We start from the raw sequence: 23,602 nt of genomic DNA, 5'->3' as shown, positions 1-23,602 counted from the left end.
CTTTCCTTTCCTTTCCTTTCCTTTCCTTTCCTTTCCTTTCCTTTCCTTTCCTTTCCTTTCCTTTCCTTTCCTTTCCTTTCCTTTCCTTTCCTTTCTTCCCAGTGCCCTGCTCAACATTTCACTGTCTTTTTAAAGTACAAATCTGAACTATTTCTGCTGTTTCAGGTTAGTAGTACATAGGCAGCAATACTGAAGTGCTCTGTCAGATAGTTGTGAATAATTCATAGCTGTCTTATAATTTACGTTTTAGAGAAAGGAAGAAAAGTTTCCCTCCCAAATGGAGAGGAGAAAAAAAAAAAGTCACATCTCCATTAAACGGGGAAAAATGTAAAACTATCAGTTACCTGCAGGCTTAGCATGTGATTATTGTTTCTCCTAACTAAAGTAGAAGTCTGCAATAGATTAAGAGTTAAGGAAGCATTCTGACTCAGTAGATAGGGTTCTGGGAGGAAGACAAATTGTGAATATAGTAGACTTTTAAGCTGGAATACTATCAGCAGACAACAGAGCAGGCAACGTGGTGGCTCAGAGAGGCTTCAGTCATAGAGACAACTCTCTTAGATGCAGCTGGTAGAGTAACTGGTCAGGGAACGGAAGGAGCTAAAAGGAATGAAGGATGCAAGTCCATAATACGATACCTACAGTATGACCAGAGCATGCGGGTGAAGAAAGAGGACAAATGGGTCAATTTTGTCTAGATATATTGTCTACATRTATATGAAGAATGTTCAGTATAGAAAAGGAATAAYTTAGGATTAATACAGCAACAACAACAACAMCAACAACAACAAAKGTTAGGAAAAACTGTYGGAAATTGAACAGAAAGAAAAAGAAAGTTATTCTGGGTGATAGGAAGAATTTGCTAACAGAGCAGTTTCTTGCACTCCTCTAATCTCAGTAGAAAGATGAAAGTAGTGTGATTGGATCTGTTCAGACTGTTAAGGGCACAGATTTAAGAATGTATCTGGAAGAAAGCATTTTGAGCTGCCCAACCAGACCTTGAAGTACCTGACTTGTCATATCTGCAACTTGCTTGTTCCTAATTCTACTTTCCAGAAAGCCTGAKGGTTCATCATGTCCCTGTAATCCAGAAAACAGGGAATTGCTAAAATCATGAGCAAACAGCCCTCAAGCTTTAGACACTGTTCCCACACCTACTGATCCTGATGATCCTTACAAGWCCATTCTCACTCTGGCAGGAGGTCACACTGGGCAGAGAGGAAGTTTCAGGCAGTAGCAATAAACCACTATCATTTCCCATGTTCTGTATCTATCTTTTGGTCTGTAGTAGCACATCATTCTGTGTGCCACTTGGCAAAATACCTTGAAATGGTGTTTTTATGTTTCCACGATATTTCAGAGCTTGAGTTTTAGGGATTGACTCTAGTTCCAAAAATCTTGAAGATAGATGCAGCTAGTGGGTTTTGAGAGCAGAACAAGGAGGGTAGACAAAGACACAAGCAAACAATATTTACTTGCAGACAAGGAGAAAGGTTTATCACTCTGTGGCTACCTATATTGCACTGGTGATTCTCCAGCCATGAGGGCAACCAGCAAGGTTTGGCATGACCAAAGTATTAATGTTCTAAGCTTCAAAATAACAAGGAAGTTTCATCTGCACTCCCTTTCTGAAATGTTCSCCCACATGGTAATTGTCTGGGAAAGGACTGGCTGGCACAAGTCAAAAGTACATCCAGGATCAAAACATTAAATTCTAATAATTTGATAATTAAAATATAGTGCCTAAGTCTTTATCTTGGTACTGTTTCATTTACCAGCATAGATGTAGTCTATTGGTTGATTTTATTTTATTTTTTCAAAAAACGTATATTTATATTTGCTTTTTTTTTGTTTCTCTGTTAGAGAAAAACAGATATATGAAGTATTTCTTGACTCACTTTCCTGAACTGTTACCCAACAAGTTCCAGAGCAATGAAGATCTATTTCTAAGCTTGCATTGCTATAAAAAAAAAATCCTTCCTCATCAAGTCCAGTTGAAAGTTAAACTAATGTGACACCTAAGCACCCTTTGAAGAGGGTTTTTATGTCTTTTAAAAATGTAATTGAAGCTTATAAAAGTCTTTATAAATTTATATGTGGGAAAGTTATTGAGTACTGTGAAGAACAGCTTATGCCACGGCACAGAGCAGCGTGGCTGCAGGCTAGATACTGCTGCTCCAAATGCCACCGGTACCCATATTATCATGAAAATATGAGTCTCTATTAATATTAAAACAAATTTTCATTAAAAAGATTGTCATAACATGATTAAGTGACTTTAAAAGTTTCCTCACATTATGCATAATTTTTACAAGTAGAGAGTGTTAGAATAATCGTTGGACAGGCAGCACCTTGCGGCGAAGGCAATTCCAAACACTCGGAGACCAMGGCACCGCAAGGAACATCGCCTCTTGTTCCCTTTCCCTCGCTTCCCCCTTCCCACTGGGGAAACATGGGACTTCTTGCTCAGCACCAGTCTTGTAGTTCAAGCCTTTTATGGCCTCTCTTTTCCTAGCTTGCTGTGGAGGAAAAGATTAACTTTCTTCTTTATAGCCTTAACTCTTAAATCTGGTCTAATATCCTCTCCCGTAGTGCGTGCATTCAGTTGCTGCAAACCCAGCCGCCCTTGATGGGTTAGTGTGAAAAGAATGGCATACCCCCTGCCTCTGCGTCTTTGAGTCTTGAAGAGAGTTCAAATGGTTACTCTAGTTCTGCTTTTCCTTTGATATTTGCTTGCTGTGGTGCCTTCAGATGAACACCCACCTGCTGTGAGACACCCTCACAAACACCCTTTTTCACTCAGCGTGTRCATGCTCCGTTGCTCTCTGGTCCTGCATCCTCCCTGCATACAGGGCTGTGTTCGTGCACGGGTGGCTTGTATGCTCACTTGGCCTCACAGGACAGCCTGTGACGTGATAGGAAAGGCAAATACTCAGTCGTTGACTGTTGGCTGCTAGTTAAGCAACACAGCAGAGGAACTTSAGGTCTTTCAGTGTGTTGTATTTCTAACATTTGCCTTATCCAGCCAAAGCTGCCAAGAAAAAGTTGGTTCCCAGTGCAGGACCTTTATTCCTGCCACCTGCAGTACTGGCAGCAGATGCAGATCTTGCATTATGGTATTCAGGATTATGAATATGCAGGAGGAGATGTGTCCTCAAGGCTGCCCTGCAGATGGACCACTGGCTAGGATGTGCTTGGGAAGCATATTTAGTATTAAGGATGCACTGAGAACTCAACACTTTYATTGTTTGTAAGGAAAAGGCTGACAAGCCTTTTGGATATTTGTTATGGGATGGATAGGTCTGAGACCTGCCACTTGGGACATATTACCATAACTAGTGGGTTATGAGTCCTAAGTGGTCAGTTTTTAGAGGACTCTTAAAGTTTTCAAATTCGTGCTGAACCTCTCAGGGCTCTGCCTGATGTGGGACAGGTGGGATGAAAAGTTGTCATCTGCAGGTCTTTGCTGCGCTTACGCTGCAGAGATGTCTGAACTGGTTGTTTACCAGTCACTTTGAGCAGTTTCTAGTTCAAAGTTTGCATCTGATTTTGATTTTCCTTAGAATATCTGCCTGTAAATCACAGGAGATGAGCAAGTGATTGAGAAAGAGGGATGAGGCAGGCAGCTATTGGTGATAAACTCAACTTTTAAAAGAAGTCATCTTGGCTTGTCAGTCACAACTATCTCTCCTTTTGGGATATCATCTCAATTCTTCTTTTACTTCACATTTGGAAGGCCCATGCCATCATGGCTACCAAGTACCCAGGGATAAAAATCTAGTTATTTTTAAGAAGACACCCTGCAAAAATTCACTGATGGTTAATGTTCATGACACAAGGCAGTTATAAATGCTGTCCTTCATCTCTCAACACAGACACATGCATTTACTATAAACGGCTGAAAATTCTGGTTCTTGGCAATTAAAAAAAAAATGAACTGTTCTTGGGCCTAGCATCAAACCTGTAAAGTATTTGTTATGGTCATAATTTGGAATTAGTCTCCATTTGTCCAACAATAAATTGAACTGTTGGTATAAACACTTGCTGTCCCATTTGAAGTTAGATGTTATATCATTTCCTGTTTTAGGAGAGGGATAATCATAATGGATTATTACACAAATGTATCAAACAGAAAGCATTTAGAGTGAAGCACAATGTCTGTCTTCATACACAGAGATATGGACCCTTAGGATAAGTAAGCTAACGGCAAACATAAACAGGAGAGTTAATATTTGTTCTACTTGATGTTGTTGATTGGTTTAACAAATCCTCTGTGGGCCATCGATGTTGAGCAGTTCTGCACAATGCACTTGAGCTAAATTACATAACAGTTTATGCGATCACAATTGGTAAATTGTTACTCAGACTGTAAAGTCCTATCTAGTAATCCTGCCATATTTCTAAAGCAAATTGCTCCTTAATTGAAACCTGCTTCAATATAAAAATACAGCCTTTTCAATGAGTCATCCATTTTTCTTCCTTACACTTTGTAAGGGCTTCCAGCAGTTTAAAGCGAGGGTTAATTTTGCATTAAGACCATTGCCTCCTAGTTTCTTTCAAATAAAGCCAAGGGAAGTTCAGGGGAAGGCTCTTTCCTTTGATAATGAAGCTCTCCACATTAATGATGCGTGCAGGCTCCCTTGGATCCTCTGAATTAGAAATACTGGTGTGTGTGAGCGCTACTCTGCTTCATTAACATTAAAGAGAGGTAGATTGGTGGCTATTTAGGGCACAGTGAAATCGCTGGCTATTTAGGGCAAATGGAAATGGTGCTAATTGTGGCTGGTAATTCCATTAGCAGAGTACTTCCATTTTGGTGTCTTTTTGGCATATGGGTGAAAAAAAAAAAAAGAAGCGTGCTGACATCCTTTCAAGGGCAATGTAGTCTGAGTTCACTGTTATCTTGCAGAATTTTACTTTTGCACAGATCTACAAAGTTTTTTAGGGTCCTAAAATACTTACTTCTGTGTGCTGGCACTATATGAGGAGCAGAGTGTGTATGGTTATGGTTATACCTCAAGCAAGGYATGTGAAAGTCAGGGAAACGGTATACCAGGCTGAGGACACCCCAACATCATTTGGGGAGATTTAAGGCCATAAGAAGTCAGGCAAACTTCCTCTTCTCCTCCCTTTCCTTCCCGGGACATGAACTGACTTCCAAATGTAGGCCAGGGAAGCCAGAGTATCCTACTAAGAAACTATGCAAAGCCTTCCTCCACAAAATGAAATCAAAGTTGGCAGTGTYTGAATTAATGAAAACCCTAGCCTAACTTCCTCTTTAGACAGAGAACTTACCTGTAATGGGTAGGCATATTGGTAGAGATGTATTTCACCTAGCTTTAGCCATCTAGAAACTAGCGGTCCAGTTTAAGATAGTAATTTGAGGTCCCTTTATAATCCCACATTAAGACTAGTATCTACCAGAGTCAGAGTTGATCACTTCATTCACTGCCAGGGGGTTAACATGGTTAGTGTGGAATTGCCACTTACCTATAACTAACCAGGCTATTTGTATCCCCCCTTGAATCCAAGCAGGATTTAAAGAATCRTGGAATGGCTGAAGTTGGAAGGAACCTCTAGAGATCATCTAGTTTACCCTCCTTCATAAGCAGGGTCACCTACAGCATGTTGCCCAACACTGTGAGATTGCCCTTTGAAGGTTTTCTTCTCTGCCTTTATAATTTCTCAGGAGTACTGGGAGAAGTCCCTGGGAAAAGTGATCCAAGCAATCTCATCAGAGTTTTCCAGAGACTAAGAATGCAGTAAAAATGCAAGGATTCGTATTGCACAGAGACTGGGCATGAGTCTGTGTCACTTGTTATGTCATTGTATGCCTTTGCAACTCACAAAAATATTTCTGATATATAGAAGCATTTAATCTCATATAAGATGCACTACTATTGCTAGAAATGTTTTCCCAAATACCTGTGCAGATGCCAATAATTGTGGCAATAATCTGTTTGTTGTCATTTACTTGCTTAATTAGCAGCCTAATACCCTGGTCCAGCTAATGCCTGTAAGAGGAGGTTTATTAGTAGTACGAAAGCAGTTTAAGCCTTATAAACTCCTTCCAATCAGTTTCATTGGTCTGCCAATATCTTCTGGTTGAGTGATTCTTTGCTGATTCACACTTCCCCTGTTTCCCATTGCTGTTTCTCTGCTGAATGTTTCTGGGTACTGTGAGCATCCTCCGCTGAAGAGACAGCCACTAGAATAGCAAAAAAAAAAAAAAAAAAAAAAAAAAAAAAAAAAAAAAAGAACTGATTTAAAAAAGGGAAATAAAATGTACAGGCAATCTTCCCCTAGGATGGCTGGGGAGAATTTTATATCCTCTCCTAAGCAGTAAGAGGAAAAACAGCCAAAAATTGCAGACACAAAAAGAGAACTTTCTAGATGCAGTGAGTTTCAGAGTTGTGCCTCTTGAAAGAAAACCATGCTGGAGCACCATGAGATATCTAGCTGGGGGATAATATTCTGGTATTTAGAAATATCATTTCAGAAATGTTAAAAAGAGAGATTATTTTTTAAGATCAGTGTCAACTCAAATGCCAGAAGTAGCTAAGTGGACTAAAGGTGAAATGGCCAACTTGCCTTCAACCTCTAGCAGTACTTTATTCATGTATAAATGTGATGCATTGATTTTTAAGGCAGAATCATGGTACTAGGGTACCTAGGCCAGCTAGCTAGTCTTTTCCTTGTCTGAGAAAGAGACCCACGTTCCTGAGACATATATTCCTAGCTATTCCCTGTATGTGATGTGAGGAATGCATTTATGCAGTTGCCACCCCAATTTTTTAATAAGCATAGCTGCTGCTGATAAGGATTAGGGATGTGAGATGGGAGCCTTTGTGGGATGGTAATATTCAGATGCTTCCATCAGATCTCCTTCTGCATCTTCTGTGGTATCTATGACTCTTGGTCAATCCTTTTGCAAGTGAGGAATAATATCTCTCATAGTGCTATAAAGAAGAGCTCCATGAAAAACATGTCCCAGATTATCAGACAAATGTAAGCAGTCCATGCATGTGCGTGTGTGTGTGTGTGTATGTGATAAAGGAGCATGGAGGATGTTCCTAGGACAGGATTTACTCTTCCTAATTTTTGGTACTGAAGAGAGATTCCTAATAGGGAAGTCTCAAAACTCAAATTCATTTGGATCATGGAAAAACAGCAGCTCCAGAGGATATCTCAGACCATCTAATACCTGACCCATCCTCTGGAGGAGCCTGATGTCCCTTGCTGACTCTAAAGGGAAAGAGTATAACCTGAGTTCAGTGCTTAGAGTTGAGAGAGATGAATGCAGGCTTCTGCAACTTTTTTCTTCCTATGTCCTTCCATTACCACACAGGTCTTAATGCAAAATAGAAATTTTAGTGAAATAATATTTTAGCACTTCCAGCCTCAAAGATGTTAAATGGAATTCTCTCTTGACATTTCATGGGATTGGCCTGATTCAGTTACAGAATAAGACTTGCTGGATTGGTTTGCTTTCCATAAATTTGAAGAACTGTTGTGGGAATGCAATATCCTGAGGACTGGAAGTGAAAACTTTGTTTTCAAGAAGCAGGTTGTGAAAGAAAAATCAAGTCAGGTGGCTATCATCACTCAGACACTGAAAAGAGAATGAATGTTTAAAATCTGAACACCAGAAAGGTTCCTGCATTCCAGCTTTATCCTTTTCTCCATGTACTTTTCCTCTTCCAGCCAAGCACACTTTCTCTTGTCTGTGCCTTTACTCCTCCACCCTTTGCCTCTGTGTCTCCCTTTTTATGTCTTTTCACACAGAGATTTTTTTCTTACTGTATTTTGAATAACTACACAAATGAAGTCATATTCTGAGAGACAGCCTGCATATACTAGTGTAATTCAAATAAAAATAGAAATGTAAAGGTTAAAAATGATGGATTTCAGTGAAAAAAAAAGTGATTATGTTTTTTTTTCCTCCAGAAAAGAGGCTCCAGACATGCCTTATAATTTAACTGTGGCTGACAGTAGGAATAAGACCACCACAGTCAATTACGTCCCTGATACTTTATCAAACCTATATGGCTGGGTGGTTCTTCTCTTGGATAAAGAGACTTACACTCTGACATTTGAAAATCCTTTGGTCAGCAAGAAGCTTCAGGTAACATATGTATTTTTTTAATTTGTAAATTGTACTTGAAAGAGATGCCTTCATCTTTCGGGGGCGGGGGGTGCTGAAGAAGACTCTCAGAAGTAACTTGCAGTGAGAAGACAACTTTGGTCATTGCAAATGAAAGTTCACTTTGGTGCTTAGCAATCAGAACCAAATTTATGCTCTCTTAAGACATACCGAAACATGCTTTTCAGAGGACATTATTCCACTGAACATTTTAAGGTAGCTAGAAGAGATCGCTTTGTCTGCATTTACCATCATCTCCTGCTAATTTCCTGTATTCTCTTCCTTGTTTCCAATCACCATTTTACAGAAGAATATGTTAAAAGTGAGGAGCATCACCATCCTCATCCTTTCTGTTATACTGCACTCCACTGCAGTGTGGAGCTCTAGTCACAGACGCATGTATGTTCATTTTGCTTCCCTCTGCTCCAGTATTCAGCGACATTCAGCAACTTCATGACGGGGAATTACCTTCTGGTGGAACACAAGAATCTTTCTACCTATACTGAGGTCATGGTATCCTGTGGGATAAGGACTGGACGGCCTCTCCAATCGCTCCCTTCCTATGGTCATCATCAGAGCTGTGACTGGTATCTCAATACCAGATTGAGGAAGTTAACTTATTTAGGTAAGTACAAGGGATGTAATGTCTGCTTTTTTTTTCAAGAGCTGTGACAGAGCTCAAGCCATTTTAACCAAAGCCCTCAAATTTTATAAAGCTTTTAATACAAGGACATCTTTCAAAAGTGTTTCAGGAAGTGAGTAGTCTTTTAGTAAAACTACTCAAATAGGAAAATGTGCACCAGGTCCATCTCTAGCTGATCTATCTGATGCTTAATCTATCAACAAGAGCAATGTGTCATACACAGTGGATGATGTGGCATTGGCTGGATTTGAATTGTTGTTTTTTGGAGAGGAAAATACATTAAATTCCATTAATGATCTCCAGTGTCAGCCAGTCCCTAATCACATGCATGATCAGTAATGCATGTGAAACTTATATAGGCTGAACCTACTGAAGGCAATAGGATTACTGAATAAGGATTCATTCTGTGATTATAAACCTCCAAATGTTTCATAGGTCTTTCAGTATGCTGGCTTCGTACACCACGTCATGGAGCACAGTCTTCTTGTGTAGGATCTATTTAGGGAGGTGCAACTGGAACAAGATCAGGCTAGTGGGGAGGAAGAGAGGATTGGAGTGAAGACAAGCAATTGATGAGGCTAAGGTTTAGAGCAATGAAAATTATTCAGTATGCATATGAGGAGAAATAGGGAACATCATTCCTTAATATAGTAATGTAGTTCTAGCTGCACACATTGGCTACATCCACATTTGGTCCCAGGACCAGCTATTTTTTCACTACTTATGCTTAAATCTCTCAAAATGGGCTGGATTTAACCCAACTTCTAATTAGGAATGATTCCTCTCCTGTGAGAAGTCCCAATCTATAAGGCTTATCATCTGGGTGCATTGGTCCAAGCCGAAGAAATGCCAAGAACCAAACCACTAACGTAACCACAGAGATGGTTGAGAGCCAATACTGAGACCTGGCCATGTTTAGTCCACAAATACAGACATAGCTGGAGCAAGATCATGCTGACATCTAATGAAAAAGAACATATATATGTTATTTCRGTTTTATAACTGAGTTGTTATGGTTGCTAATTATTGCTCAGTTTCAACTTACTGAATTGCATTTTCATACATAAGGAAGCATAGAGAAGTTTGGAAAATGACCCTCTTTCTTGACTTGTTGCTGCTGTTTAAAAAAAGTGGAGATGATGATCTGGAAAGAYTGAGTCAAAGCAATACAGTCAGCATGTGTTGCTCTTACAGAAATTTTATACCTTCTTGCCCTTCTTTTGCCTTCTTTTCCTTTTGGTTTTATTACTTGAAGAGCTAGTGGTTGTTTCTCATGTTAATACAGAGAGAAACAATCACACAGAGTACATGAGGGGAAATTTATGAAAACATCTAGCATGTATAGTTCATGCTGTGAACATTTTCAGCAAGGACTTTTATAGCAGCACGATCAATAATTCAGTGTTGGGTACCTAGTATCTACGGGTTACGGTTAATATCACTGCCTGCTGTTGGGAAGGTGAAAGTCCAAAATAACGTGAACGGCTTCCTGGCCACAATACATGATTTAATCTCTACCCCAATCTGCTGTGTGGGGTGAGGATAATTAGCCATTAAGGAGAACTGTCATGGCATGTGGTGGACTTTCCATCACTCAGGGTCCCTAGGTGAAGTCTGAGTGCTTTTTTTAGATAAATATTACTTAGTTCTGTTAGGGAAATTATGGGGTGAGGTTCACSCTCTGCAGGAGGCCAGCAGAAGCTGTCACCACGGTCCCTTCTGGCCCCCAAAACCCAGGAGCAGGCCACGCAAGCCACTCGGAGAGGACGTCGCTTTGAGGGCTTCGCCTTCGGAGTGCTCGGCAGCCCGACTCCACAAGCTGTTTTTATTTTTTAGTTACATTTAACTCTATGAAATAATTAGTCAACTAATTAATCCCGTTTACAAGCTTTGTCGGATTCTTCAGCTGTCAGTCATGGCCGAGCCCCAGGCTTGGCGCTTCGTCCCCGCTCTCCCGTTCATGTGACTTGGTCTCCATGGCTACAGGCTGCATCTGCTGACACCCCACTCTCTATTTACTGCTTAATTAAGAATTTCACGCTCAGCCCCTTATCTGCTGCGAAGAACAAGAACACACTGTTAAGAAATTCCAAATTTAGGCTGCGGCACAAGGAAAGCCTTTCTTATAGGCCTGCCCGCGTGGAGCCACTTCAACTACCCTCTCGGCAACTGCGCCCGCCACCCTTCAATCAAAAATCATTAAATGGGGCAGAGATAATGAGCATGTAGCATATCAAAAGGAGGATGTTTGCTTGGGCTGAGGAGGAAAAGCTGCGAGGGCCCACGAGCAGCCGCCACTTCAAAGGGAGATGGCGCGGGGGGGGTTGAGGAGCTGATAAAGCAGCATTTGTTCCCGGTTGACTTATATAAAGGGTCTGGCATGCCGGGGTCCYGCCTCGCAGACGCGCATCCCGGTGCTCGCTCGTGTCTCAGCGCTCGGGCAGCTGGGCCCACACGGCGCCGGAGAGGGGCACGTAATCCCCCATCGGCGGGCGCACAATGGCTGCTTGTAGGGGGCGGCCGGTGAGGGACCGTGGCGGCTGCAGCTGCCGCCGCGGGGCTGTCGCTCTTGCCACGAGGAAAACGTGGCGGCGCCGAGGGGAGCGCGCCGGGCGCATTGTCCGTATTGCCCTGACTTCTGGGCAGTGCCTCGCCACTGCCGGCGGGGTTTCCGCAGCTGCCCGCGCGCCGCCGCTCGCCATAATCGCACGTTCTTCCCCGGGTCAACTTACTTCTGACCCGCCGCCTTTGTGCGCCGCCGGGGGAGGCCGTGGGGCACACGCTGCTGGGAAGTGGCAGGGGTGCGTTAAATGCAAAATTAACACCGGTAAATGCGTTATCAGATGCTGGCCTATTTAGGAGCAGRCTCCTCAATTCACACAGCCTTTTGCTCGGGACCGCATGGGGGAGAAGGCAYGGATGCTGGGAAGGATATTGTTATGGAAATGAAACAGGCAGCTGAACGGAGAKGCCTGGGACCGTGATTTGGGTCCGTCGCAAGCATTTGGTGTGTGCCCATCCTCAGGTCAGGCAGGGAAATGGCCCAGAATCACACACATGGGCCTCTTCTGGGAGAGAAGAAATGTGTGCTTGATGCAAAAGGCAAGCAAACAAACTGTAGGGGGGAGTTGAAGGAATTGCGTTGCCCTGATCTTTTGTGGGCCTGCGCTTCTGTAGGTCAGACCTTGCATGGGGCTCTGGATGTGGGGCAGTAATTGTAATGGACTGTAATGGRCTGTAATGGATGGGGAACCTGAGACTCAGGGTTGTTCAATCATCCTGTTAACCAAGGTGCTTTCTGCTGGCTACTCAGACCAATCCTGTTAACTGGATCCCTTTGAAAACATCATTTTTAGGCCATGCAGAAAAATTGGTATCAAGAAGAGACAGCATCCTTTTAATGCAAATGCTGTGTGAAAGGGAGATGAGGAAGCTTGGAGCATCTTGTGCTGAGGGAACCTGCAGACTCAATTAATTTCCATGTCTGTGACCTCTCTCTTACATTATTAAGTCTTAGTAGCACCATCCTGATTTTATCTGGGGGGAAGCCCATGTCCTAAGGGAAGCATTCCATAATGGTTTTTGATGGGCCCTGAAATGCATGTACCGCTTTGTTATGGCTCAACCATCTATCAAGAGAGTGGTCTTCATGAGACATGACCACGGTGAGTCAAAMGATCTTACTGTAAAAAGAAGGCAAAAAGAAATTTCACACTGGGACAACGGGGATGTTTTTAGAAGTATCTTGTGTGAATCACAATAATAACACTCTGAGCTTTTTAAGTCTGTTACAAATATGAGCATATGGTACCACAGCATGGTACTGCTCCCTGGTTAAGGTCTCTGGGCAACACTGGAACTGGATAAAAAAAAAAAACAGAGAAATTCTGTTTCTTTTCCATTAACTTTTGAAATGTTTGAACCATTTTCTTTTGGTACGAAAAAGTGTTGTCTTGCTCTATCTTGAGTTCTCCTCCACCTTTTTCTTAAGTGGAAGTGCATGTCACAACATTATTGAAAACATTGCTGAAARCATTATCAAACTTTTCATTTACCCCAAATGCATTTTTTGGTGGATATAACTTTTAAGGAGACAAGTCATTCTGCAGATTTTGCTCAGGTTACTCATATGTGAGTTGTTAAGAAGGCCCGGGGCCTAACCTTGAATTACTGCTGTGTCAGAAGCTGGTCTGCAGTTTCCATAGTTCTTCAGAAAAAAATAATTTGATTACACTTATTGTCTTTATAAAATTCCAAACGAATGATCTCACTTCCATTTTCACATCCCACCTACTTGGTGGGTTCTGTATTTGCTGTGAACAGAAAAAAAGAAAGCCCTTAAGAAAGTTTGTTTCTAATATTGAAATATAGAAAATAAATAAACAGAAGATTTTTTCTGTCATCCTTATCGATCAGGGATAAAGGGAATCATAGGTGAAAGGGATCTGGAGAATAGAGTTAATCTCTGTGAGGRGACTGATTCTACAGGCATGAATCTTTTCTTCTAGTTACTTAAAATTCATACTATGCCAGCTATTTTGGGAGGTTCTTGGACCAGGCGTGGGTTGCTCAGCCATTTCTATGTGATGAGATGCATGCGTTCACCTTGGTTTTTAGGAAATAGATGTCCTTAATAACTGACACAAAGAGAAAAATCTACCTTCATCTGGAAGATGAATAGCTGTCCTTCTGGCATGTCAGCAGATAGGCCAGAAAATGAAGAAATTATAGAAATAAGATAATGAAATACCTCAGTAATCCTTTCAGAGATGGTCTTTGCTCTATATCATGTCTGCAGGAGGAATTTTGTCTCTTCACACCTCTCATTCCCAATGTTAATATACTGTAAGCAAGAACCAGCCTCCATTAGTTCAAACCTCTGCTCCTCACTGCAACATCCCCACAAACTATATTCCTGGGTACATTCTGTAAAAGTCCCTGTCAGAGGATGGCCAAATAGCCTCGTCCAGGTATCTCAATTTCCAGAAATGTAACTTGCTGTGTTGTTGATTGTGTTGTCTAAAAGTTTTGATTCCTTGTGATATATGTTAACCCAATTGATGTTAAATAGCACAGGGTAGGTTGTTATTTGTAAGACGGGCTATTGTAGCCATTTATCCTAGTTTCAGCCTTTCCTAATATCCAGAGGCAAAAGTTCCTGTCACTGCAAAGCTGATAAAAGACTAGGTTGCTCCTCCTTCGTGTTCACTCAAGGAGCCTTAAACCAGAAGAAAGTTACCGGGAATWTAGTCAAGCAGGCCTATATTTATGATTCACAGCCCAAGCATCCAGGAAGAGCTGTAATAATGCAAAAGAAATTGATGAACCTTATAAAGGTTTTATACAGCTAAACCCTGGAGCCTTATAACTACATTTTGTAAAGAGTCACCTTAATTTAATGTTTACTAATGACTTCCTTCATCTGTATGGCCTGTCTTTTCCTGTCTTGTACAAAAAACAGTGATAACATGCTCAGTAGCTATACGAAACAACCAAGAGAACTATGTTGTTGTTGTCTTGATTATTTTCAAGGCTTGTGTCTCTCCTGCTTTGATCATATATTAGGAGTGGAAAATGGTGATAAAATACCATTGATTCAAAGCCAATTGTACACAATTTGTGTACAATTGACGTAAATGTGCAAGTTTTGGGTTGAGAGGGATTCAGCCCCACTCCTYTTACTCATGCGGAGAGTATAGCTGGCTTTTAATGGTTTGGGTTGTCATCCTATGTGGTTGCATGACATTTAAAATATGAAARACTTTTGTCCTTGCCTTGACTCAGAACATGGCTGTACTGGGTGACATCGTAACAGTTCCTGTCTTTACTGTGTGGATGGAACCCCATGATGAGGTCTACATAGTGTATCAGTAAAATTTTACGGCAGAAAGGAAGAGAGCTTTTGCTTGAACAAAACAAATTCTCTTAATTAGAGWATTACAGTACAGTTCCTACAAAATCAGGAAAAAGACAAAAAAAGTGATTATCTATATATATATTTATATAGTGTTACAGCTTGGTTTTCTCCTTTCCCTGAACACCTTTAACTCCTGATTTGCCTTGTTATGAGTAAGAAGAGAAGGAAGGCCACCATAAATAGAAAAGAAGATCAAAACTAGCCCTTCAAGGCAGTCAGTTGTTGTTTCTTGGGATCAGAGAATGCAGCTCTGAAGGTGCCAGTTTCTTGCTCTTGATTGCCAAGGTAGCCTAGAGGAGTAGCTTTGCTAGGGTGATTAACTTCACCTGATGCAGTCATCTAAAAGTTAGTTATCTATGCCTACCCTGGCTCMCATTTATAGTCAAGGGAGAGAGAGGAACCTCACTGATAACACATCTCTTCCTTGTTGTTTGTGATATGATAGAAGAACAGTTTTCTGGAGATGCCTCCAGTGACATTACTGGAGTCCAGGCTGACCAGCTTGCAACCATTTCATGTTAGGTGAGATTAATGCTATCTGCAAGGATCACTGTCAGGGGAGATAAGCACCCATGTAAGAATATTGTCTTAAAGCCATATAAACTCCGTGTAAAAAGCTTTAAATTAGCTGCCTCATGTCTCCTCTTTTTTTTTTTTCCCCCCCCTAAAAGGTTTGTATTGTGGACACCCAGCAATATTTTGTGGTTCAGTTCCAGTTCTGTATGAATGTTTGGAGCAGGCTGKCTTCAGTGAATCAGGAATCAGAACATAGCTACCACTGGGAGAGAAGGTGTCACTAAAGAACAAGGCTGAGGCACCTGATTACTAATTAATCAGACACGAGAAAAACCTCACGGAATCAGTTTCTATTTAATTATGGAAGCCTCATTTGGTATAGGAGCATATGCTGCTAACTCAATCGAGTGCTTTCAACTGACATCAAATAGTAATTATCAGAAAGAATCAAGTTTTTTGATTATTCATATTAATTTATTGAACACTTAAAATTAATGAACCTCCGTTATTTTAAATTTGCTCAGTTGCTCTGGGAGAAAAGGAGGGAGTTAGGGAAGGAGGATTCTCACAATTTATAAGTACAGAGACTTGTTTAAAGATAAAATAAGTAAATTACAATATGGCATGAAATCCCATTGGTGCATTGATATATGTGAAGGAAAGTTCCTGGTGTGTCCTGGAGTTGAGGGAAGTTCTGACAATAGCTTCATTTATACAAGTCTTCAACCCCCAAAATCTTCCAATGACATTTGTGAGTCGCCCTAATGGATTGGGCAGTGGACAGGAGATTTATTTGTTTGTTAAAGTGTTTCTATTTTAACCTCTGTTTGTTCCACTCTAGTGACTGAAGTGCCTTTATATACGGCTGGAGATGAAGAAAAGGTAGCCTTTTAGCTGGGTCTGATGCAGAGTTTTCTGCCGCTGCTCTTGACTTGATTTGCATTATTCCAGCCCTTCTCCTGCTGACAATATATTGGTGGAAAGGTTACAACTGTGATAATTGCTTCTGACCTCCTTTCACAGCAGAGAACACAGGGTCCCTGTCTTCCGTCTAAGTCTGGCTAATTAAAGCATCTATTTTAGTTACTAGTTTCGAGAAAAAAAAAAAGAAAAAGAAAAAACCCTCAAAAACAAACTAAAAAAAGAAAGCTGTAATTTATTCTGTAATTTATTATTTGAGCCTGTTAATACATTATGCATTTACTGGTGTGACAACACTTGTGCTACTGACACTGGAGTGGATTTTTAGTGGAATAAATGAAATGCATGTTCCAACCTAGAATTTCTGTTTGTTGAATATCTTTTAGCTTTTTCTAAGTTATTAAAAGATTCCTCAGTATCTGTAAATTAAAGTTTTTTTTTTAATCCATTCTCAAAATACAAAGATTAGAAAATACTTAGAAAATATGTGTAGTTCTTAACAACAAAAAGGACATTGTTAGTAATGTATAATATTGTCAGAAAATCACATGTAGTGATTGACTATCATTTTTTGTTAACTTATAAGGCTTTTTTTGTAACTGCATGCAATTCTATGTGTTCAGTCACAGGAGCTGATGTAATTCAGGTCACACTGAAAGAGAGAGTGGCTTTACCTACATCAGGTGCGTGACAGTCTCTGGCTGAAAGGTTTGTTCTGAGAATCACACTTCCATTTTTCCACTATTTTCCAGAATATATATGTTATATTTCACTTCAATATTTTGCACGTCTATCAACCCAACAGGGCTTCTTGGCATTCGTTTAAGGATTTCATTGAGCCCTATCTACCATTGCTCATGACAAATGTGTGAATCCACATTATAAAAGACCATAAACTTTTGTTAAGAAATACCATAGCAGATCACAAAGGTCATGGAGAATGTAAGACTACAATGTATTTCAGTGCTTCAGAGTGATCTTAGTTTAATAGCCTCACATTATTGCCCAGTTAAGCATCGAATCAGACAGCATAATAGACCAGAGACAGGGGAGATACCCAAAATTTGGTTTCAGGTGCATAGCTGCCTTGCTGCATATTAACAACAGTAATTATTGACATGGCAGTCGGCCTTAGAGATCCTTTTACAGAGCATTTCCTCTCGAATAGACAAGTAATGGAAAGGCAGACCTTGCCTTGAAGAGCTCTGCCTGGCTTTAATTTCTCTGTGTTTCCTTATACTAGTGGCAGAAAGCTTGTAATATTTTTCTGCTGCACAGTGTGATTAAGTCCTTGTCCATCTCACACATATTAGCCTTTCCCTCTGTTTTCAAAATTTCAAAAGCCCTCCTCAAGTGAAAATACCAGAATTTCCCTTATAGTCTTTTATAGGATAGAGGTAGGTGCTTGCAGAGGCCTCCAGAGGGAGGCCCTGACTGCGTTGGTTTAGGCATTACTAAATTTCATGTACAGGATTTTCCTATGTTGGCTTCAGGCTAAGCCAATTTAGGCAATTAATTTATGAAGACCGGCTCATTAGCTGTCTGAAATTGAAGTGCAAGTTAAGGACTTAAATTTTGTGAACTTGATTTCTCCCGGTATTTTAGGATGATAAGGCTGGGAAGTTTCATTTTAGATTCAGCTGAAAAATAAATCTTTGTGGAATCAGCAAGAGTTGCCACGTGTCCCAAGTCAGGTCTTCATTACCTTATGAAATGGGAAGACTTCTGCTTTTTCATGGGCTTTCAACCTTGTAGGAACCAATTACTCCGTTTTCAAAGTCTTTCATATTTTATCTCACCCTGAGAATTTAATCTTTTTCTCAGAGGAGAAAAAGTGTGTGAGAAGAGCTGGCCCTTTTTTTTTTTTTTTTTTTTTTTTTTTGGAGGGGGTAGGTTCATTATTACTGTGATTGCCTGATCTTGCCAGCAAGAATGGATGACTAAATTTAATTTTCATTTGTGCATTTTGACTTTATGCTCAAAGTGCTCAGAGTTTTGGGTGGCATAAATAAAAATAAATGAAGCAGATGATTGTGAAGCATATTCACAAAGTAGAACATTGTGTAAGTGTGATGACATACCTTGATTTTTTCTTTGCTCTTGGTAAGTCCAACCATTATTGATACTGTTTTTTTTTTCTTTTCCCCCTTTTTTTTCCCTCCAGTTATCTCACTCTTCTTTATTGCTGATAAGATAGTCCTGGGAGAGCTGACTGTTTTTCAGTAAGGCAGCTTTCTTAAAGCGTAGATATCCCAAAAAGCAGTTAGTGTTGCTTCATTATGCATCAGGATGTTAGTGCCACAGATGCTTGGTTATCAAAGATAATTCTTTCAGCTAGTAAAAATGGTAATTGTCTCCTTGCATATACTCTTTTTTAGTTCCTTCTGATACTGCCCTGAAATGGTCACATCCAGAGACATGGAATGATGTGGGAAGAGGCTGGGGTGGATCCAACAGCAGCATCCCTGGTGCAGGGGAAGATGTCATCATCTTACCTAGTAAGTAGAGAACGAATAGTCTTCAATTTCTCTAGTGGTGCTGGGACCTGTCTTCTTTAGGGTATATGGTTGTGTTGCAATGTTGCTTATTGGCATTGGTGTCCATTCTGGTACGTGCAGGCCAGCACATTTATTCCTAGTCATGTTTGCTCTAAACTGTAGCACAGAAGTATGAGTTTTCGAAAAGAATGCTCACTGTTTTCCATTTATATACACACACACACACACACACACAAATTTGCTTACCCACACTGATATTCCAGCTTGATTTTGAGCGTTTTGTTTCCAGAGCACAGAATCTACTAGACTCAGAATCACAGCTCACACAGAGATCATTTCTTGACTGACCTCTCTGGGTTTTGTGCGTACTTCATGTTTCCACAATTGTACCAATTTCCATTTTGTTTTTCCATTCCATATCCTAGATTATCGATGATTGTCTTTCAAGCCACGTACAGTGCATGCTTCCTAGATGTTTTAGCCTATGCTGGTATTTCAACCACAGACCTGAGATACATTTAAATCATGCTTAGTTTACAACCTTATTGTATGAAAGCTCTTTGCTTATTAGGCAACCTGCAGTAAAATCTGGAGGAGAAGATTTGTGATAACCATTGCACCTCATAGCTGACCCTACTCGGAAGAGGAGTTTGGACTAAATGAACCCTAATGTTGGACTAGATGATATGAAGTCCTCAAGTCCCTTCCAACTTCAATTGTACAATAACCCCGTGAATAGTGTGCTACGTATCTGACATACCTGATACCTTTTATTGGCTCATCCTCAAAACTTCTGTGTGAAAYCATGCAAACCCATCTGTCTGCCTCAATTACACTTCTGGAAATAGGGAATGCTTCTTGCCTCTCACACCTGTTTTTAGGAAGTCTTTGTGTGGAAGGAAATTTCCTTTGCTATGTGCTGGCATTTGGGAGTTGAGTCTGTAGTCAGAAGTCCTCTGTGCTCCTCTGTATCATCAAAAATAATATGTCACCTATACAGTAAAGCTCATAAGACTGGCAAAAGAAAGAGGAGGAGAGACTAAGTCAGTAAAGTGGACTCAGTCTGGGATTTGTCTCCTCATTAATTCGTTAACGTCGTAACTTATTCAGTAAGTTCTTAGGATCTAATATGTAATTTCAGGTGAAATAAAGAAATCCTCACTCTTCTGACAAAGAGGTTCATCCTGTATCATCCTAAAGTAATGTTTGTCCTTGTCTTTGAGGAGAATTTACACTGAATTAAAAAAAAAAATAGGTTATTTACACTATTCTTATTAGTTCAAACAAGCACAATCTATTTATTTTAATTCCATTATCAAACTACCACTAATGAATACATGCCATTAAATATTCCTACAATCAGAGCCCAGAAAAGCCAGAGATATCCTTCCACAGCTTTGCTTTGCTGCTCACCTACAGACCCTGTATCCTATCTGTCAGCTCCAAGTGATTGCCCATTGAAAAAGACAGTTTCAGTCTATGTTTAGACATCTGAAACTGTTACTGGTCAACACAGTTAGTGAAGCCTGAAGAATTACTGAGGTGATAAAATGTGGCTATCTGYTTTAGTGTGAATTGAATTGCTTTTTTTAGGATTTATTGATAGTATTAAATAGAGCTCCAGAGGTCAAGTCAGTTTTTAATATGAAGGTATCTGTTGTCCTTTGAGACACCCTAGGACCWTCCTGCCTGTCCTCCAGGTGTCACCCTAGGTGGGCACAGGTCTCTCCTATGCAATGTTTGCTTGTGCTGTTCAGAGGTCTGAAATAGCCAAATGAATTTCAGATAACATTAAATTCCTAAATGAGTCAATTATGTTTGAAGCTTAAACAACTACTTCTCATAGAGAGCTCATTTCAGGTGAGACCTGAATCTCATATCTCATTCCTCCTGACCATGCTCAGGAGCACCTGAGCACCTGAGTTAGGCTGAGAGAACAGCCTAACTTGGAGTCAATGTATATCCTCTAAATCATGCTGTGAAGGTCCATATCTCTGCTACTGGCTCTTGCTCTTCTCCCAGCTTTGTTACATTGGGCCCTTTGTGCAGACAATAAGCAATGAGCTGTTTCCCATGTGGTTTGCTGTCTCTYTCATCCTTCTGGTTGGGTTATGTGTACTTCATTTTTCATAGATCCTAGAGAACATGGCCAGAAGGCAGTGCTAGATAATGTATTGTGCATGACATTATATCCAGTTTACCAATTGTCTCTATTTATAGCAAATGAGTCTTAAAAGACCAAAGCATTTCAGTTTTCCAAGGCTGTAAGAGTTGAAGGCAGAAATGAAGAAGCACAACGGTGTCACTGGTAGCTTAGGCCTCTGTCCTTACCACCTATTGATTACATAGGATGTGCTCAGGCAGTCATAGAGAACAGAAACAGAATATTAAGGTTCTGATCGTCCTTTACTCTATTGCTAACTCACCTGTGAATCCAACTCCACTGTGTTTCTTGCAGAGCTAAGTGTTATCCTCGGCAGAGCATCTCATTTTAGCTGCCATGAGAGATGTCAACCTTGGCTTTTGTCAGATAAGGCAAGGCCCTTCACACATCAGTCGTGCCTGAAGCGCTGCAGAGAGATGCCTGCATCCCAGCCCGACCAATCTTGTTCTAGAACTGCGAACAGCATAGCTGTACCAGTGTGCTGATACACTAATTAGCCCTCCTGAGATGGAGAGCTCATTAGCTYAGGCCTGGCACTGTGCTAGCATAACTGCACAGCCTTTGGGTCAGAATGAACATCACCAGAATTTAGAGCAGTTCTGGTTTGGTCAGATGAACTGAGGAGTCTTTGCCTTATGCTGCCGTGTATGGGACAGGGGATTCTTTTTGGCCTAATGGTGCCTGTTCGTTGGGAGGCAACAGGGAAGGAATTGAATGATTTCACATGATCTGTGTTGTTCCCTGGATGGGAATGTTTTGTGCTTGTAAGGAGAGGATAATAAAGATTACTCAATACCAGAATACAAGTGTGACGGATATGCTCCTTTCCCAGCTCAGCCTGGCCTGTACCTTACATGCAGCCCTGTTCAGTTGCTAACCACCAGTGATTTATCTAATCCTGGTAGGCGCCACCATCCTGATTTCTTCTGCCACTTAGACTCAACATAACCTTCCTGAAGGCTGCMTCCCAAAGGGGCAGTAAGGCTAATACACTAGCCAATGGGCCTCTGAAATGAAAGAATGACTATAAGTCAATCATCTTATCCTATAAATATGCGGACAGCCCGAGAGCCCCTTGAGCTCTCCTGACACGGCTGCGGCCTGCACAGCAGGATCTCCCCTTGAGCAGGGACGCCTCTCAAGTTTACTCCTTGAGGCTGAGAGACCCCCCTTTCCACGACAGATTTGTGGTAAGTGAACATAGCGYGCTCTCTTTAACTTTACTTTGTAACTGTGCACAAGAACCCTTAGTCATAAACCGTTGAYCAGGTCTGGGACCAGGATTGGATCCAGCCGCACCCAGACTCCTCTCAGAAGGAGCCTGGAAAGCAAGGGGGTCCAGTCTGAACCTCGTGACCCAACGAGAGGGTATCCCAAGATAATTGTGTATTATCTTGAGCCTCCATACAGTGRATAATAAGTGACCTTGCCATAGAATCTCGTGAAATCATTGTCCATATTAATAACTCCTGTTATTATTTCTTTCATACGAGTGAAGTGCATTTGTCACTCACCCCTGCCACCACTCGTTCCGTGACAGCAAGTCAATGCCAGCGCTGTCTTAGATGCTGCAGTTTCCTGATCCTGAATCCTAGTGATCAATTATGTTGTGTAGGATGCGCCAAAGTTTGGAATAAAAATGCCTCTGCTCTAGAAAAGAGCTGTTAAACGACAGCAAAATATTTAAGAGCTAAGAAGAAAAAGGCACCTTTCTTGCTAGTTTCAGTGGAGCATGTGAATCTTTTAGCCATACTCTTTGACTCTCTTTCTGATATCATCCATAACTCTTAACTCCTTCACTAGAGTGTGTATGCAATAGAGGTTGGTCTCTCCTGTTAAGAAAACTAAGGTAACTTTTATGGTTTGTGCGTTACAAGTCCCCTCAGTGTCTGGTTCCCTATTGGAAATACCTCTGTCCCAGCCCCAGCTGGAAAGCTTTAGCTCAAGCTGGAAGAACTTGTGCTTTTACCTCTGGAGGTTCATCATCCAGAACTGCAGTCGTCACACAAGGCCCTGTCCTCTGCACAAGTTCTCAGCAATTGCACCACCTCGAGAAACAAGCTGGATGAGTTTAGTCATGCCACTCTGGCAGCCAGCAGTGGCATTAGCTTCTCAAGCCCCTTGGATTTTCAGGGCTTTGGTTTATGGTTTTCAGTATGACACACTCCTGACATAGCACGCTCTGTGTGGAAGGAGAATGTGTTATAATTCCAGGCGCTGGAATGTTGTTTTGAAGGGTATTGATATGATATCATGTAGCCTCTGGCAATTTCTTTTCTGTCTTTCCTTTTTTTTTTTTTTTTAGTGGTGAAATTCACTCTGTTATTCATTTTCTGATTTTGATTTTCTTTGAACTTTTTCTGTTTGAAGAGATGAATGCTGGAGTACTGTATCTCATATAATAGCTCTTCTGTTGTGCCTGATTTCCATTCAATGGCATGCTATGGTGTTTTATATAGCAATGTGGTTGATCAAAGGCATTTTGTGTCATTGCTGGAGTCATTAGTGAGTTTTCAGTGTTGCACATCTGAACATTAAGACTGTGGCATACCTGTGAGGTTTTGTCTGGAGATAGTATATGTATAATGAAATGTAGCCCTGTTTTCAGACTTGAAATATTATTTCTGAAAATCTTGCTTCTTATTATGTGAATGTATTTATGGAAGAAAAAAATCTCAGTTTTGTCTCTCTCTGAAGGTGAATCACTTAAGCCTTGTGACCTAAAGCTTATCATTTTAACCCCTTGCTGGCCACCTTCCTCTATTACATAAGTCAGAGTATTCTATAAGGACCTTATTAA

The 23,602-nt window shown here is 40.8% G+C and overlaps 1 protein-coding gene across 1 annotated transcript in view; it reads left to right on the top strand.

Moving 5' to 3' along the window:
* The window catches only part of PKHD1 (PKHD1, fibrocystin/polyductin), a 234,406-nt gene that overhangs the window by 115,302 nt on the left and 95,502 nt on the right, over positions 1 to 23,602 (top strand). The window contains exons 47-50 of the mRNA XM_026040938.1: positions 7,948 to 8,125; positions 8,573 to 8,768; positions 16,764 to 16,823; positions 18,519 to 18,638. Coding sequence (XP_025896723.1) covers positions 7,948 to 8,125; positions 8,573 to 8,768; positions 16,764 to 16,823; positions 18,519 to 18,638 — 554 coding nt within the window. The remainder of the gene's footprint in view (positions 1 to 7,947; positions 8,126 to 8,572; positions 8,769 to 16,763; positions 16,824 to 18,518; positions 18,639 to 23,602) is intronic.

This window comes from Nothoprocta perdicaria, unplaced genomic scaffold, assembly GCF_003342845.1.
Source record: "Nothoprocta perdicaria isolate Ctin4 unplaced genomic scaffold, notPer1 scaffold_101, whole genome shotgun sequence".
Classification (NCBI taxonomy): Eukaryota; Metazoa; Chordata; class Aves; order Tinamiformes; family Tinamidae; genus Nothoprocta; species Nothoprocta perdicaria.
Note: the sequence above shows the minus strand (reverse complement) of the source record. Positions and strands in the feature narration are given on the sequence as shown.